General features: G+C 34.4%; 2 protein-coding genes across 2 annotated transcripts; both read left to right on the top strand.

The window, feature by feature from the left end:
* Positions 1–4,433: 4,433 nt before the first annotated feature.
* LOC129315712 (pentatricopeptide repeat-containing protein At2g15980-like) lies at positions 4,434–12,047 on the top strand. Its single transcript, XM_054959679.1, has 2 exons — positions 4,434–4,754; positions 11,271–12,047. Exon 2 carries the CDS (start codon positions 11,284–11,286, stop codon positions 11,893–11,895), a length of 612 nt encoding a protein of 203 aa, XP_054815654.1. The 5' UTR covers positions 4,434–4,754; positions 11,271–11,283; the 3' UTR covers positions 11,896–12,047.
* LOC129316538 (pentatricopeptide repeat-containing protein At2g15980-like) lies at positions 10,420–11,284 on the top strand. The gene is made up of 2 exons (XM_054960958.1): positions 10,420–11,116; positions 11,271–11,284. The coding sequence occupies exons 1-2, from the start codon at positions 10,420–10,422 to the stop codon at positions 11,282–11,284; spliced, it is 711 nt and encodes a 236-aa protein (XP_054816933.1).
* Positions 12,048–13,677: the final 1,630 nt, after the last annotated feature.

Here is a 13,677-nt window from a genome sequence, read left to right on the forward strand (position 1 = left end):
TTGTTATACCAAAAGTATATTATATATTTTTATAATAATAAAAATAAATGATTTTAATGTAAAAATTCAAATTGGTTAAAAATGAAAATAAAAAATAGCTATTCAAATATTTAGATTAACCCAATTAAATGTGAAATTTTAATGTTGAACTTAAATAAACTTAATTCAAATTAAGCTTATCTTATTCTAATTGACTCGCCTCGTGAATGGTGGTGGTGTTGTGGAAGGAATGCTTAACGCCACTGGAGGTAGAAACTTGGGCTCGGGCTATCTATGAAGAGGTCCAATAAATTTTAGGCATGAAATTAATATTATATTAAGAGAAAATGATAATTAAAGACTCATAAAAATATTAATTATAATTTCAAATTTTAAATTATTAAAATCTCAATAATAGTTAATAATTTTTATTTGTAATAAAATATTTTTTGTTAATTAGCTTAAAGTTCACAATTGACTTTTATAAATTCTTAATAAATATTACAAAGATTTTTAAATATTTTTGTTGATTTTTAAAATGATTTATCTATATATTGACAATAAAAAATTATAAGTGAGTGACTCACGATTTACAACTTATTTTTGTAAATTTCTAACTGATATTATAAATAATTTTAAGTGTATTTTATGGATTATTTATATACTGATAATAAAAAATCACAAATAATTGGTTTGCGATTTACAACTAACTCTCATAAATTTTTAAATGATATTACAAATAATTTTAAGAATATTTTTTATATTTTTTAAGTAATTTATCTATATATTGACAATTAAAAAATTCAAGTGATTAGCTTGCGAATTACAAAATGATTACAAGTATGTTTTCTTAATTTTTCAAATGATTTCTCTATATATTGACAGGAAAAAAACAAGATTAATAACCGAGTCTAGTGAATTATCAACTCATGTTACAAATAATACTAAATATATTTTGTTGATTTCTCAACTGACTATTCATTATTTTTTTTTTGCGCATGAGCAACTAATATCTTGAGCATACCTCACTCGAGTTGTGAGAATTTAATAGGGCCCAAACTAATTCAAATCAGGCATGACAATCACCACAATGGTGGGCACCCCTAGTCACCTATATTATTGTATTCTCAAGACTCAAACTCAAGATCTCTGATTGACCATAGTCTATTATTGAAATTTTAATAATTCAAGATCCCTAATAGCCATTTCCCTTATATTTAATGCATTATAAAAAGAATTGTCTTCCTATCCTAATAACAGTGATTAAAAATAGTAATATTTTTAATTTTATTTTTAAATGTTCATAAAAATTATTAAATGATAATATTTTAATACAATCATTTTTTATTTTTTAAAAATTAAAACTTAATATATTGATATTAACTTATCAATGTTTGACCCAGTTCTATGATTTGAATTTCCATTCTAAATAAAATTCTTTTGCAGCCATTCAAGATCTTTGCAAACATTTTTGGGAATCTCCCCAACATCACATGAAAGATGAAAAGTTGGGCCACAACAAACTGGGCCAACGCATAAGTCAAATCTCGAACACATACTTTTTCTAATGCTTACATTTAGTTTTAAATCATGTCGCGAACATAATTACCCCTAATAAAAAGATATTCTTAAATGAAAAAAAAATGCTTAGCTTTTCTTGTGTTTCCTTAATAAGAAATTTGAAACCTCATTTACTATTCCTTTTTTATTCATCAAACTAAGATACTTTTCAAGCACTTCAATCTCAATAAAACTATATATTCTTATTCTGTATAAAATAACTTATATGTAATTGAAAATATTATAACATCATAATTCAACCACAACAAGATCATACACTAAATTAGTACCTTAATTCGTTCAACAATTAATTCTATTAATAATATCTTGATTTTATATTAGTTTTGGTTTTCTTGTTTTCTAACAAGTTGATTATATTATGTAAAAAGTAACTTGACAAGTAATGATTTATTACAAGTTAAATGTTCAACAAGTAACATAATAGACTAAACAAGCAATGATAGAGAATTAACAAGTATTATTACGTGTTTAAAAAGTCAAACATTACTTAATAAGTAATTTAAATAATGTATTTATTATAAGTAAGACGTTGAACAAGTAACACAGTGAACTTAACAAATAAAGATAGGGAATTAACAAGTAATATTATTCATATAATAAGTAATTTAATTGACATAATAAGTAGCTTAATAAGTAATGTGCACAATTGAAAGTAAAGTTATAGAAGGTTATGTGTAGATCATTTTTTAGCACATCCCAAAATGCAGCTTTGAAAAAAAGATGAAAGTGAAATTTTTTTTAAGAGCAAAATTATCCTTCCATTAGAGACTCTTCTTCTTATCAATTATTTATTAATGTGGAATAGTTGTAAAATTCACACATGATGATAATAAGGTATTTTGTCTATTTGACAAGAGTCAAAGAGGCTTGAAGTGGCAGTGGCAGGAACTAGACCTAATTTTAATCATGAACTGATGGCAAAATGAATCAAAATACCTTGATATCATTGTGTATATGCCTTATTTTATTTTTCTGTGTAGTTGAAGCAACATTTCTCCTCCCTTATGTTTCTCATACAGGATTTGAAATGGAAGATAAATCATAAAAGAGCTACCAGAGGTCTGAGATTGGGAAGTGGCCCACCTACAAGAAAATTAAATATTTCCTTTAGAAAGCTACTTAGGATCGTCTACAAGCCAAGTACATGTATACTAATGAGAATACTCCTCAACTACGCTCATGTCCCCTAAGTTGTAATTCTACTGACTCTTTCATTCATATTTTGCACGATTGCAAGAAACCTCAAAAGGTTTGAAAAAGATCAGTGAACCTCACAAAACTTAATACCTTTTTCTTTTGTAATGTGTAGGATTGAATAATTTAAAATGCTAAGAATGAGCCAGGCAATTTGATTATAAGAAGGATCCCTTGGTGAAACATTTTGCCCAAGCTTGCTAGAATACATAGAAAGCCAAATGTAGGAAGATTTACTTTAAAGGTGATTTTCTAAAAAGCAACACTGCCTTCTCTTGCACATAGCAGATAATGAATGACATAAAACTTTAATCCAAGATCAACCAATTGAGCAAAAATAACAACATGTATGAAGGTAAATAGAGTCCTCTTGAACAAGGTTGTGTTAGACTTGATGTTGATAACTCAATTAATACTAATTGTGCCACTACCTATGGAGGCATTATTAAAGATGACAAGGGAAACCAGATTAAGAAATTTTTCAAGAATCTTAGCTACTATCTCAATATTGCAACTGAGCTCTTGAGAATTTTAGAAGACCTCAATCTTTATTGAAATGAGAATCCTTCTAAAATTAACATCTACTTTGATTCCACGGAGGCGTTATCGCTCATTGATAACAATTATTGCAATTCGCATCCCCTCTTTTAAATTATCAAGAGCATCAAAGATCTCATTTTGAGAGATTGTGTGGTTTCTTTGGATCATGTCTACGAAGAAGATAACAAATGTATTGATTCTCTAGTCCACAAAAAATTTTATGAAGATTTTGATATTTTTATTTTTAACAATCCACCCCCTAATGTATAAATTTAATGGCTTTAAACATGACTCAACACTAATCTTTTTACATGGTTTACCTGTGACTTTGTATTAAAAAAAAAACCAAAAAACCTACCCGAGGGGAGAAGAGAAGATGCTTCATATTGGAAAAGCAGAGCCTTCAATCAGCGGTCATATTTTATTTCATAAGAATGCTATGATTGTTTTACATTTATTAAAAAGATATGACCGTACAGTCATCCTTCCATCACCATTCTGCTTCATTGAACTCACGCATGTCAAGGCAAATTTAGCCTCCCATTGCACATTTCTATCCCTGGGAATCCCCAATTTTTGCAACATCAGAAAACTTTATGGATATTAAATTGTTTAATATTGTTAACACTTTTAAATTATAACAATATAAATTTATTTTTTAATGTTATTTTTATATTCTTGCTTTTTATTTTAAATAATTTATCATGACCAGTTTGCTTTCACTTCAATATCAATTGAACCACTGTTTTATGAATTAGTATATCTTGACCCATTTAAAACCAGTCAAGTTTTCAAAATTGACACTATATTAAATGATAGAAGGAATAATTTAATTTTTAAAGAATGAAATGATAAAGTAGTACTTATATTTTCAGCTTATATTTAATAAAAGTTTATTTGGGGATCTAACTATTTATTGGATCAGGTAAAAGTGTATTTCAGATATAATTTGAACGTAATTTTGAGAATTATCCAAACATATCTCTAATCAACCCTGAAAGAATAAGTGTCAAGTCACCGCATTTACTTGTTGTTTCTTACCTCTTTATTTACTTCTCATAATCTTTATTGTTATGGCAGTGATCGTACTCTACTGACTGAGACTCTGCATGGCTGTGACAGCCTTATTTTGCTCGAGAAAAATGGGGTTAATCTCCATATGAATTAGGCTCTTTTGTCTTTTTCATTTCTCTCTCTAGCTCTTTGCTTGCCTCATCTATGAGGAAATAAAAAAAAAAAAAAAGAATTTTAGAGTTCAGACGCTGCGTATTGCTCCTGCTTCTTCAGTTACATCTCAGTTCTCATCTCCCTCGACCCTCGTCGTCGTCGTCCCTCGGCGGCTAACGGGCTAAGAGTAGCGGCGCCTCCCTAGAACCGTGCTTCCCTGGTCTCTCGAACTCACTGTGTCGAAGCTCCCTAGTCTCCGGCGGATCCGAAGTTCTGAACTCCGAAGCTTTCAGGTGAAGAATTATATTGCTGATGGTCTTCCTTTTACTGTGGCTTGCTCTGGAAACTAACTAAATATAGTTATTTTGCGGGAAGAAAGTGGTTATTTATCGAGATAGCTGATACTTATTATGTTTTACTAGGCATCGCCTCCTTTTCAAGCAGTGCTTTATTTTAGCAATATAGCACATTTGGTGTTCCTTTGTTCTTGTAGAAATTGCCAGGTCTAATGGATAATATATACCAAATCTTTTATGTTGGACTTTAGTTATGAGGAAAATAAGAGTAAGGCATCATAGTAATTTGTTTGTCTCTTATTCTATAGGCATTGAAATTTCTGGTTTTCAATTAGTTCTCAGTAATCTGCATCGCTCTTTATTGTCTTGGCCTTTTTCCTTTATTTTTGTGTTTTGAAGTATTTGCTAGACTGACTTTGATGTAGGAATATAATCTGAATGAGAGAGAAATAGCGAGAACGAGGGAGAAATAGAAGAGTAGAACAGAGAAGGAGAGAGTTTAGAGGGATTGAGTTAGAAGAAGAAGAGAAACAGAGGAAAGACTGAATTGTGTGATCAATTCATTAGAATAGCAAAGGATAAGAGGATTACAAATGTAGCTCTTAACATAGACTCTAGTCCCCATTTATCCCCTAACAGCCACTAACGGCTATTTCAGTAACTAATACTAACTAAAAGTAACTAAACTTCAATATGATAATTATATAACAGCCTTCAGAACCTTATATCTTGCCCTAGTTTTTATCCCACTTCTTTCTTGGCACTGTAAGATCAGTGTTCATTTCTTATAAGAAAAGAACTTATACTGTGGATGAAATTTTGAATTCATCAAGCCTATGGTTTATACTTACTGATTTTTTGTTTTTTAAGCTAGGCACTCATGAAAATGCATTGGTCCAGCACATTTTAGGACGTAAGGGCTCGCCCAGCTTGTTTTAGCCAAAATAGGATGGGCTATTGCAGTCTCTCAAGCTAGCCTGTCCTGTTCGTTGCACAACCCTAGTCTAAATTAATGGCATCATTTTCCAAATCCCCTTCAAATTGATTTTGAGTCTAGGTCTGGGGGCTCATTTTAATCTGGTTTAGGGGTTATTATATTGGGAGAATCACATCTAACCCCCCTTCAAATAAATTAATCACAGATAAGGACCAATACGAAATGGATTATTGTTAAAATGAAAACGTGACTTGTTTTTTCTCAAATGGAATTTGTTGTTAGTTCTTATTTGTTATTTGTGATTAATTTCTTTAAAGGGGGCTGGATGTAATTATACCTATTATATTTATCAACACTGAAATCATTCCAGTCATTTGGGTTGGGGGAGAGTGTAAAATCAATACCCAAATCACTAGTGGGCTTCTTTAAAGAGTTTTCATAAGCTTCAGAGTGGGACCCACTTTTCTATTACTTCCCTTGACAATTGTGTGGATTTGTTTGTTGGATCTATTTTTAGTGTTATTAGTCTGCTATTGGTTAATGGTCTTCAAGGAGTCAGCATCTAGAGAACTTGGGGGCCTTCCTAAGTGACGTTTAGCCCAACTTGCAACTTCTTGTTGCTCACATGTGAGGGTTTTTTTCCCCTCCTTGCATCTGGGCTCCTCATTGTTCTCATTAGGTAGGGCTTCCATTACCTCATCAATGTCATTAGGTCTGGACCTCTTCCCTCCTGTCAAGTCTTTCTTTCCCCATACTTTTCTGGCATGCTTGATGTGGTGAGTTGAGAATGTGATGTTTTTGGGGTTCATCTTTTCTTCTCTGCCATTTTCACTGTCAGGACCTTCTCAAGGTTAGCTAATATATCAAATTGAGATTTGTTAGGGTAGATTGTACTCGGTTTGTGTGATTTGATATGCTCTGTGCCTGATTTGATTTTCTTTCCGTTGGGTACCTTGGATTGTGATGTGTAAAGAATAAATAATTTAGTTAGTTGGGGGGTTGGTTAGTTAGGTTCTATTAGAATAAAGGGATGAAGGAGCCTACATAAGAGAGTTCTATATGTGAGTCAGATTATGCCTAATGTGAAAACCTTAGAAATATATTTAGTTCTCTCTCTACCTCTGTTTCCTTTTTCTCTTTTCTCTCTCGTCGCTCATCTTTCTTTCCTATTTCTCCTCTGTTTTGTTCTGTTTCCCTCTTCTCTCTTTCTTTTCTTTCTACCATGTCAATGGTATCTAGAGCCTATTTTTCATCACCTTTGTATGCCAAAAATGTGTTCCCAAGCTGCGTTCACAAGGATGGCAGATCGGAATTATGCAAGACTTTGTACCTTGGAGAATCAACTTCAAGCCCTCACTGCCCAAATAGCTCAACTTGTTGGAAGTTGTGATGAGTCCCGCAATGGTGGAGGGTCATCTTCCAATGACGGAGGCGGCATCCATTGACCCTAATCGGAAATTCCAAAAGTCCAGTGAGATGATGTTCTTGGTTGACTTTTGAAGTGGGAACATTATTTTCACTTCGATGAAACGCTTGATTCTTGGAAGGTTACCGTGGCAAGTATTCACCTAGACAAAAAGGCATTGCAGTGGCACAAATCTTTTGCGTAGACAAAGAGGGCTGAACAGCTTGAGAAGACTATGTGGAAGCCTTAAAGATGGATGTAGCAAGACTAGACAGGGGTTTTGCTGCTCAAAATCATATCTTGAAGCCTTGATCATTGCAAGAGGCTTTGAGCATTGCACAAGTGCACGACTTCAATCTTCAAAGAGCGGGAGATGAACAAAAATTCCAGAGGGCAACGAGTCTTAATTTTTGTGATGGGTTTCAGAATGCTTTGTTGGGTTTGGACAAATGGAAAGGATCGCAAAACACATCTGGTGGTGGTGGGTCCCAACATATGGAGGATGAAATAAAAGGTCCTTTCCTCTGAAATCCATTCTTTTTATTTGGAAACTGGTTTTACTTTCTCTGTTTCTTCGAGTGCAGAGGCCTCTCCTTCAAAAACTAACTTGAAAATCACAAAAAAGTTGAACGGAGAAAAAGAAGCAGAGTATGGAGCCAGAAATATTTGTCTTTTCTGTCCTCAAAAGTGCTGTAAATATAGATTTTCATTTGGGTTCACATGCTTGGGTAATTTTCAAGTTGAAAAGTCAAAACCCCTGCTGTCATACAGGTGGCATTTTCAAAATCAAAAGCTGTGTTATTTTCCTTTAATAGGCCTGAAGGAGCTTTGAAATTGGGTTACTCATGTTGGGCCGTACAAGGTGATAGGGATGTTAGAGAAAATATTAAATAAAAGGGTTGGATGGATGCAAGGCAGAATTATCACAGCATTATTGGTTTAGTGGAGAAGCTTGTGGATGAAGAGGCTAATTGGTTGTCTCAATGTAATTTTCTGAGACAATTTCCAGGTTTTTCTCTTGTTGACCCTTGAGGACAAGGGTGTTTGGGGAGGGGAGTATTGACATGTAAAGAATAAGTAAATAAAGAATAAATAGTTTAGCTAGTTGGGGGGTTAGTTAGTTGGGTTCTGTTAGCATAAAGGGATAAAGGAGCCTATATAAGGGGGTTCTATATGTGAGTCAGATTATGTTCAATGTGGAAAACCCAGAAATACATTCAATTTTCTTTCTACCTCTGTTTCCTTTTTCTCTTTTCTCTCTTGTCACTCATCTTTCTTTCCTATTTCTCTGCTGTTTTGTTTTGTTTCTCTCTTCTTTCTACCATATCAGATTGCTTGCAAGGTGAGGGCGTCCAACCTTGTTCCATTCACTTTAATCTTCCTCAGGTATGATGTTTTGTAGATTTTCAGTCGACCCGTTAGGATAGTTATTGTTCTCGTTGATAGAAACTCTTTAAGCTCTGGTTTCCTCGTGATTTTGCAATTGTGTTTTTCCATTGGCTTCGTTCTTCTTCATTGCTGATGAACTCTGGGCATTTTTGGCTGATGAATTCAGTGCATTCTTGGCTGTTGGGTTCTGGGCATTTTTGGGATTTTATGGGTAGTTGCTTTTGTTGTGACCAAAACATCTGCTCCCAAAATAGAAGAGATTTAAGCTTTCATGTTCAACATTGAAGAGTTCGTCTCTGACTAGGATTCTAGGAATGAGTTTCTTTTGTAAATCAATCTCAACACTGATCCTAACAATTTACCTCTCTTGGTTTTACCTATTTCATCCTTTGAATCTGATTCTGAGTGGGAGTTAGAATCAACTTTTAGATTTTTACCTATAGAATTGCCCATTTGCTAGAGAATTTCCTTATCATAACACTGTATGGGATATTAGCTAGTTGAACCTAGAGAGCGACCTTACCCAATGACAATGGGTTGGTATTTGGGGACCAGCATTGGGCAAGATTGCAATGATTAAAAAAATGGTCCAGGGACCTCCATTTAGGATGTTCTCAACTTCTCACATGCTGCTGCATTCTTGGTTCTCACAGTATAGTAGATGTTAACTTAGTCGATCAACTCAAAATCCTTAGGGCCCCAAATTTTTGCTAGTCTTGGCTTGAGAGATCTTGGGTTAGCTGAATGCTTAGAGTGTTAATGACTATTGCATCAATTCAAGGCAGGTAGAGATTTTTCCATTCATTATTTGAGATATGGACCACGGGGTAGAGATTCATGAGCTTCTTGGTAGTTTCAGAAGGTATCTGCTCTCTATCAAGCTCCTTTGCTAAACTGTCATTTATGAATTTAATATCAGCATCCTCCTTAATTCCATAGCAACCATTATACCTGATAAGAGAATCTTTGTAGGAGATGGGAGCTTTGCAGGCTTGAATTCCTTGGATCACATTTTCTTTACCTGGTGTGGGATATTTTCCTAGTAGTAAATTTGACTGGTGTGGGATATACTTCGTGGCTCTGTTGAAAAAAAAACTTTATTATGCTGATTTTGAGCTGTTGGATTTTGCTGCAATATTTTCCCTTTGTCTACCATTTCTTCATCTGATTTCATGACATTTCTTTTGAGTAGGTCTACTTCTTCCATGGATGGAGGGGAATTCGTGTTTTCTTGCAGATTTTTTTTTGAGCTAAGAATGAAAAATTAGGATCAAGTGCACCTTTGAAATTCATGGGAGGAAGTAGGAGGATAGAAGAGGAGAAGAAGAAGCAAGGAAGAAGATAAACCTTCTCTCCAGAAAATCTAGAGAGAAGGCGGAGCTTCTCTCTACATGATTTTGTAAGGATATATATAGATTGGCACCTTGAAGAAACCATCATGTCCCCATGTTCAGCACTTCGGTCCTTGTTGTTTGTGTCACTCCTAACGTTCTCCACTCTTTCATCGGTGAGCTCAAGCTTCATCTTTAGATTCTGATGTCACCCTCCTTCCCTAGCTAATGAAGCAGTTTTAATTTGATGTAGTGATTGTAAAATTTTCAAATGTTAATTAATCTCTTTTTGACATTCATCGTGTGAACTACAAAGATAAATACTTTTTCTGTATTGTTCTTCATGATTTCGTAATTCATTCATCCATATTCAAGCGAATTGGTTTGTCGCTTTCTTTATTTTCTTCTGTTCATGTTCTTTGTTGTAGAAGTTTCCCTGATCCTCATGCACTCTATTCATCACCTTCTGAGTTTCGCATCTCTAATCCGCATTATTTATGAGCCCATTTGTAGTTTCTTAGTGTAATTACCTTTCTGCCAAGGCATTTCAATGCCATAGGGTTAGTTCTCTGTGTTGAGCTCACAATCACGTTCTTGTTAATGGCGACTCAACTTCTAAAGCGTTTTATGTTCACATCCCAAGCTCGCAAATACTCACCTCTCTTTTTTTACTCTTCATCGCCACTATCCTCCAATGAGGCCTCCACCGCTCAAAGTGCCATAACCACTGCCGTTTCTATCCTTACCCACCATCATTCAAAATCTCGTTGGAGCTACCTCCGTTCTCTCTACCCCAAAGGCTTCGATCCCAATGATTTTTCTCAAATCACCCTCCACCTTAGGAATAGACCCCATCTTGCATTCCGATTTTTCCGCTTTAGCAAATCCCTCTGTAACCACAACCTCGCCTCTTATTCCACAATCATCCACATTCTTGCTCGTGGTCGTCTTAAGTCGCATGCCCAGGACATCATTCGGATGGCTATTCGAGCATCAAAATTGCAGGAGGACGATGTTGAAGACAATCGCAGGTCAACGCCATTGAAGGTATTTGAGAATCTTGTGAAGACTTATAGAGATTGTGGATCGGCTCCATTTGTGTTCGATTTGTTGATCGATGCCTGTTTGGGATCAAAGAATATTGACCCTTCAATCGAAATCATGAGATTATTGCGGTCCCGTGGGCTTAACCTGAATGTTAGTACCTTGAATTCTTTAATTCATTGCGTTTGCCAATTTCGAGGGATTGAAGCAGGATATGAAATTTACAGAGAGGCCTTTCGGTTAGATGAGGAAAGTGAGAGAGATAGGAAGAGGGATGGGGAAGTTAACCCGAATGTACATACTTATAACACATTAATGTTATGCTGTTACCAGAATGGTTTGGTTGAGAAGGTGAAAAAGATTTGGGACGAAATGGGTAAATTGAACTGTGTTCCCAATTCTTACAGCTATACTGTATTGATGGCTGCATCTTGTGAAGAAGGAAGAATGGAAGACGCTGAGAAGTTGTGGCAAGAAATGAGGGCTAAAGACTTGGAGCCTGATGCAGTGAGTTATGAAACCATGATTGGTGGATTTTGCAAGACTGGAAATGTTGGAAGGGCTGAAGAATTTTTCAGGGAAATGGCAATGGCTGGTATAGAAGGTACTGCTGCTACTTTTGAGCATATCATCAAGGGATACTGTAATATAGGAGAGATAGATTCTGCTATTCTTGTTTATAAGGACATGTGTAGGATGGGTTTTAAGCCAGAGGCTTTAACCCTAGATCTGATGATTAGGTTACTTTGTGATAAGGGTAGGGTTGATGAGGCAGTGAAGTTTCTGAGGTGTGCGATGGATAAGTTGGATTTGGTCGCCAAGGAAACGAGTTATGAGGCTGTGATAAAGAGGCTTTGTTGTGAGGGGAGGATGGAAGAAGCATTGAAGCTTCAGGCAGAGATGTTAGGCAAAGGGTTTCAACCAAATTCAGAGATATATGGTGCTTTTATTGATGGGTATAAGAGACAAGGGAACGATGAAATGGCTGGAGCTTTAATGAAAGAGATGCAGCAAATTCAGATGCAGAGCTAGGAGTGTATTGATCATTTTTTGTTGTCTCTGAAAGTGAAGAGTGGTTGCAATGTTGTCTCTGAAAGGGGGTTCATGTCATGCCAAATGATCTGTATTTAGCTTTATCTGCTGGAAATTAAAGTTGAGAGTGGTTGAAAAATATGTTTTCTTTATGAACTGTTGGAGATATGCAAGCATCCCTACCCCCCCCCCCCCAAATAACTTGTTCAGAAAAAAAAAAAAGCACACTAAATAAAATAGAACTCTTAATTTGTCAGATAATCTTTCTGGTTAAAAAAAAAATGCAGGACAATCTAAATTGATTCAAGGATCAGTGAAAGTGCTAGTAGGTTAAGCAGGAAGGGATTTCGGAAGAACCAAAGGAATTCATAATTTTCTTGATAATTAAGCAGCATCTTTAATTGATGTTTTTTAAATGTAAAAAATTAAAAAACCGAACAATTCCCATAAAGAAAGAAAGGGAATTTGTACTTTCATTGGTCATTTTTCTTCACACAACGCCCTTTTATTTTCTCAACCCAATCGCGCTCTTGTTTTTGGTGAATGAATATCTTTAGGAAGGATGACAATTAGATTCTAAAATATTCAATTAATGATAGTTAGGTTTTTGATACCATTTTAAAAAAAAAATATGAGTTATAAATATTGATTCAAGCAATAACAAGTAAAATTTTTTATTGTAATATAAAAGTTATATTTAATACTTAAATATTTATTTGCAGTTGAAATTTTTAAATTTGCAATTATTTGGACTGATATTTTCAACTCATTTTTTTTAAAAAATTATTTGTTGAGCACTTGACTGTCAAGGTTCTAGGATTTAACTGCCGTCCTTCCATATCTTTATCAATACACTCTTTTTTCTACAAATTTATCACCACGCCATAATATAATGAAGAATGATTAATAGTTAGGATTCATAACAAAAATCCATATAAACTACGGTTTCCTCAGTAGGCTTCTAGTTCTTCTTCCAACTGAGGGCTTTGCACAAGCCACTATTACAGCTTATCATAATGTCTAATTAACTGTTCTAAATTCTCCTTCTCTGAAAGGTTATTACTTGTACAGGATCTGAGAAGATGATGGAAAAAACTCTTCAATATATCCCCGTCGTTTGTCGGCTAGAATATATCTATATTATAATCATTGAATATCTTTTCTTTTTATTTTATTTTAATCCATTTTGCATAGTTTTTGAGTGACTACAGAAATATTGCACGCTTTCAAAGGGATAAAACATGTGACTGAGCCGTCAGGCACGTACTTGTTGTATGAAACATTAAAAAACGCAAGGTTATTAATGACAGAATTAATTGATAATCGATAAAATTTTACAAAATAAGAATAAATAGGGAATAGTTTTAGGTTATTATATATACATATATATATATATATATATTTTACCAGCGAAAGAACTTTCTTAATATTAGAAGTAGACAGTCTACAAAGATAACAAACGGCATGAAAGAGCCAGAAGCCAACATGGCAGAGACATAGCAACAAAACTAAAATAAAAGACAAAAATCATCCTATACCTTCCCTATCTCTGTTAAGCACATGTTGCTGGTCTGATGAATGAAAAGAGCCTGAGTCATGTAATAAAATAGTAGAAAGAGAGAGTGGTGAGTTGAAAATCCAACCATTTGGAGCCACACACTTAAGAGAAGAGGCTGTCAACTAGTCAGCAGCTAAGTTTCCAACTCACTTAACAACTAAAAAAGAGATAAAATGTGAAGACTCAAAGCTTGTAATAATGTCACCCAAAATCCCCTGAATAGA

This window comes from Prosopis cineraria, unplaced genomic scaffold (genome assembly GCF_029017545.1).
Source record: "Prosopis cineraria cultivar Desert tree isolate PC_DT_omini unplaced genomic scaffold, ASM2901754v1 PC7, whole genome shotgun sequence".
NCBI classification, from domain to species: Eukaryota; Viridiplantae; Streptophyta; class Magnoliopsida; order Fabales; family Fabaceae; genus Prosopis; species Prosopis cineraria.

What these genes read in the sequence shown, in the direction of transcription:
- LOC129316538 (XM_054960958.1), top strand. Translation starts at nt 10,420, where the DNA reads ATGGCGACTCAACTTCTAAAGCGTTTTATGTTCACATCCCAAGCTCGC.
- LOC129315712 (XM_054959679.1), top strand. Translation starts at nt 11,284, where the DNA reads ATGGCTGCATCTTGTGAAGAAGGAAGAATGGAAGACGCTGAGAAGTTG.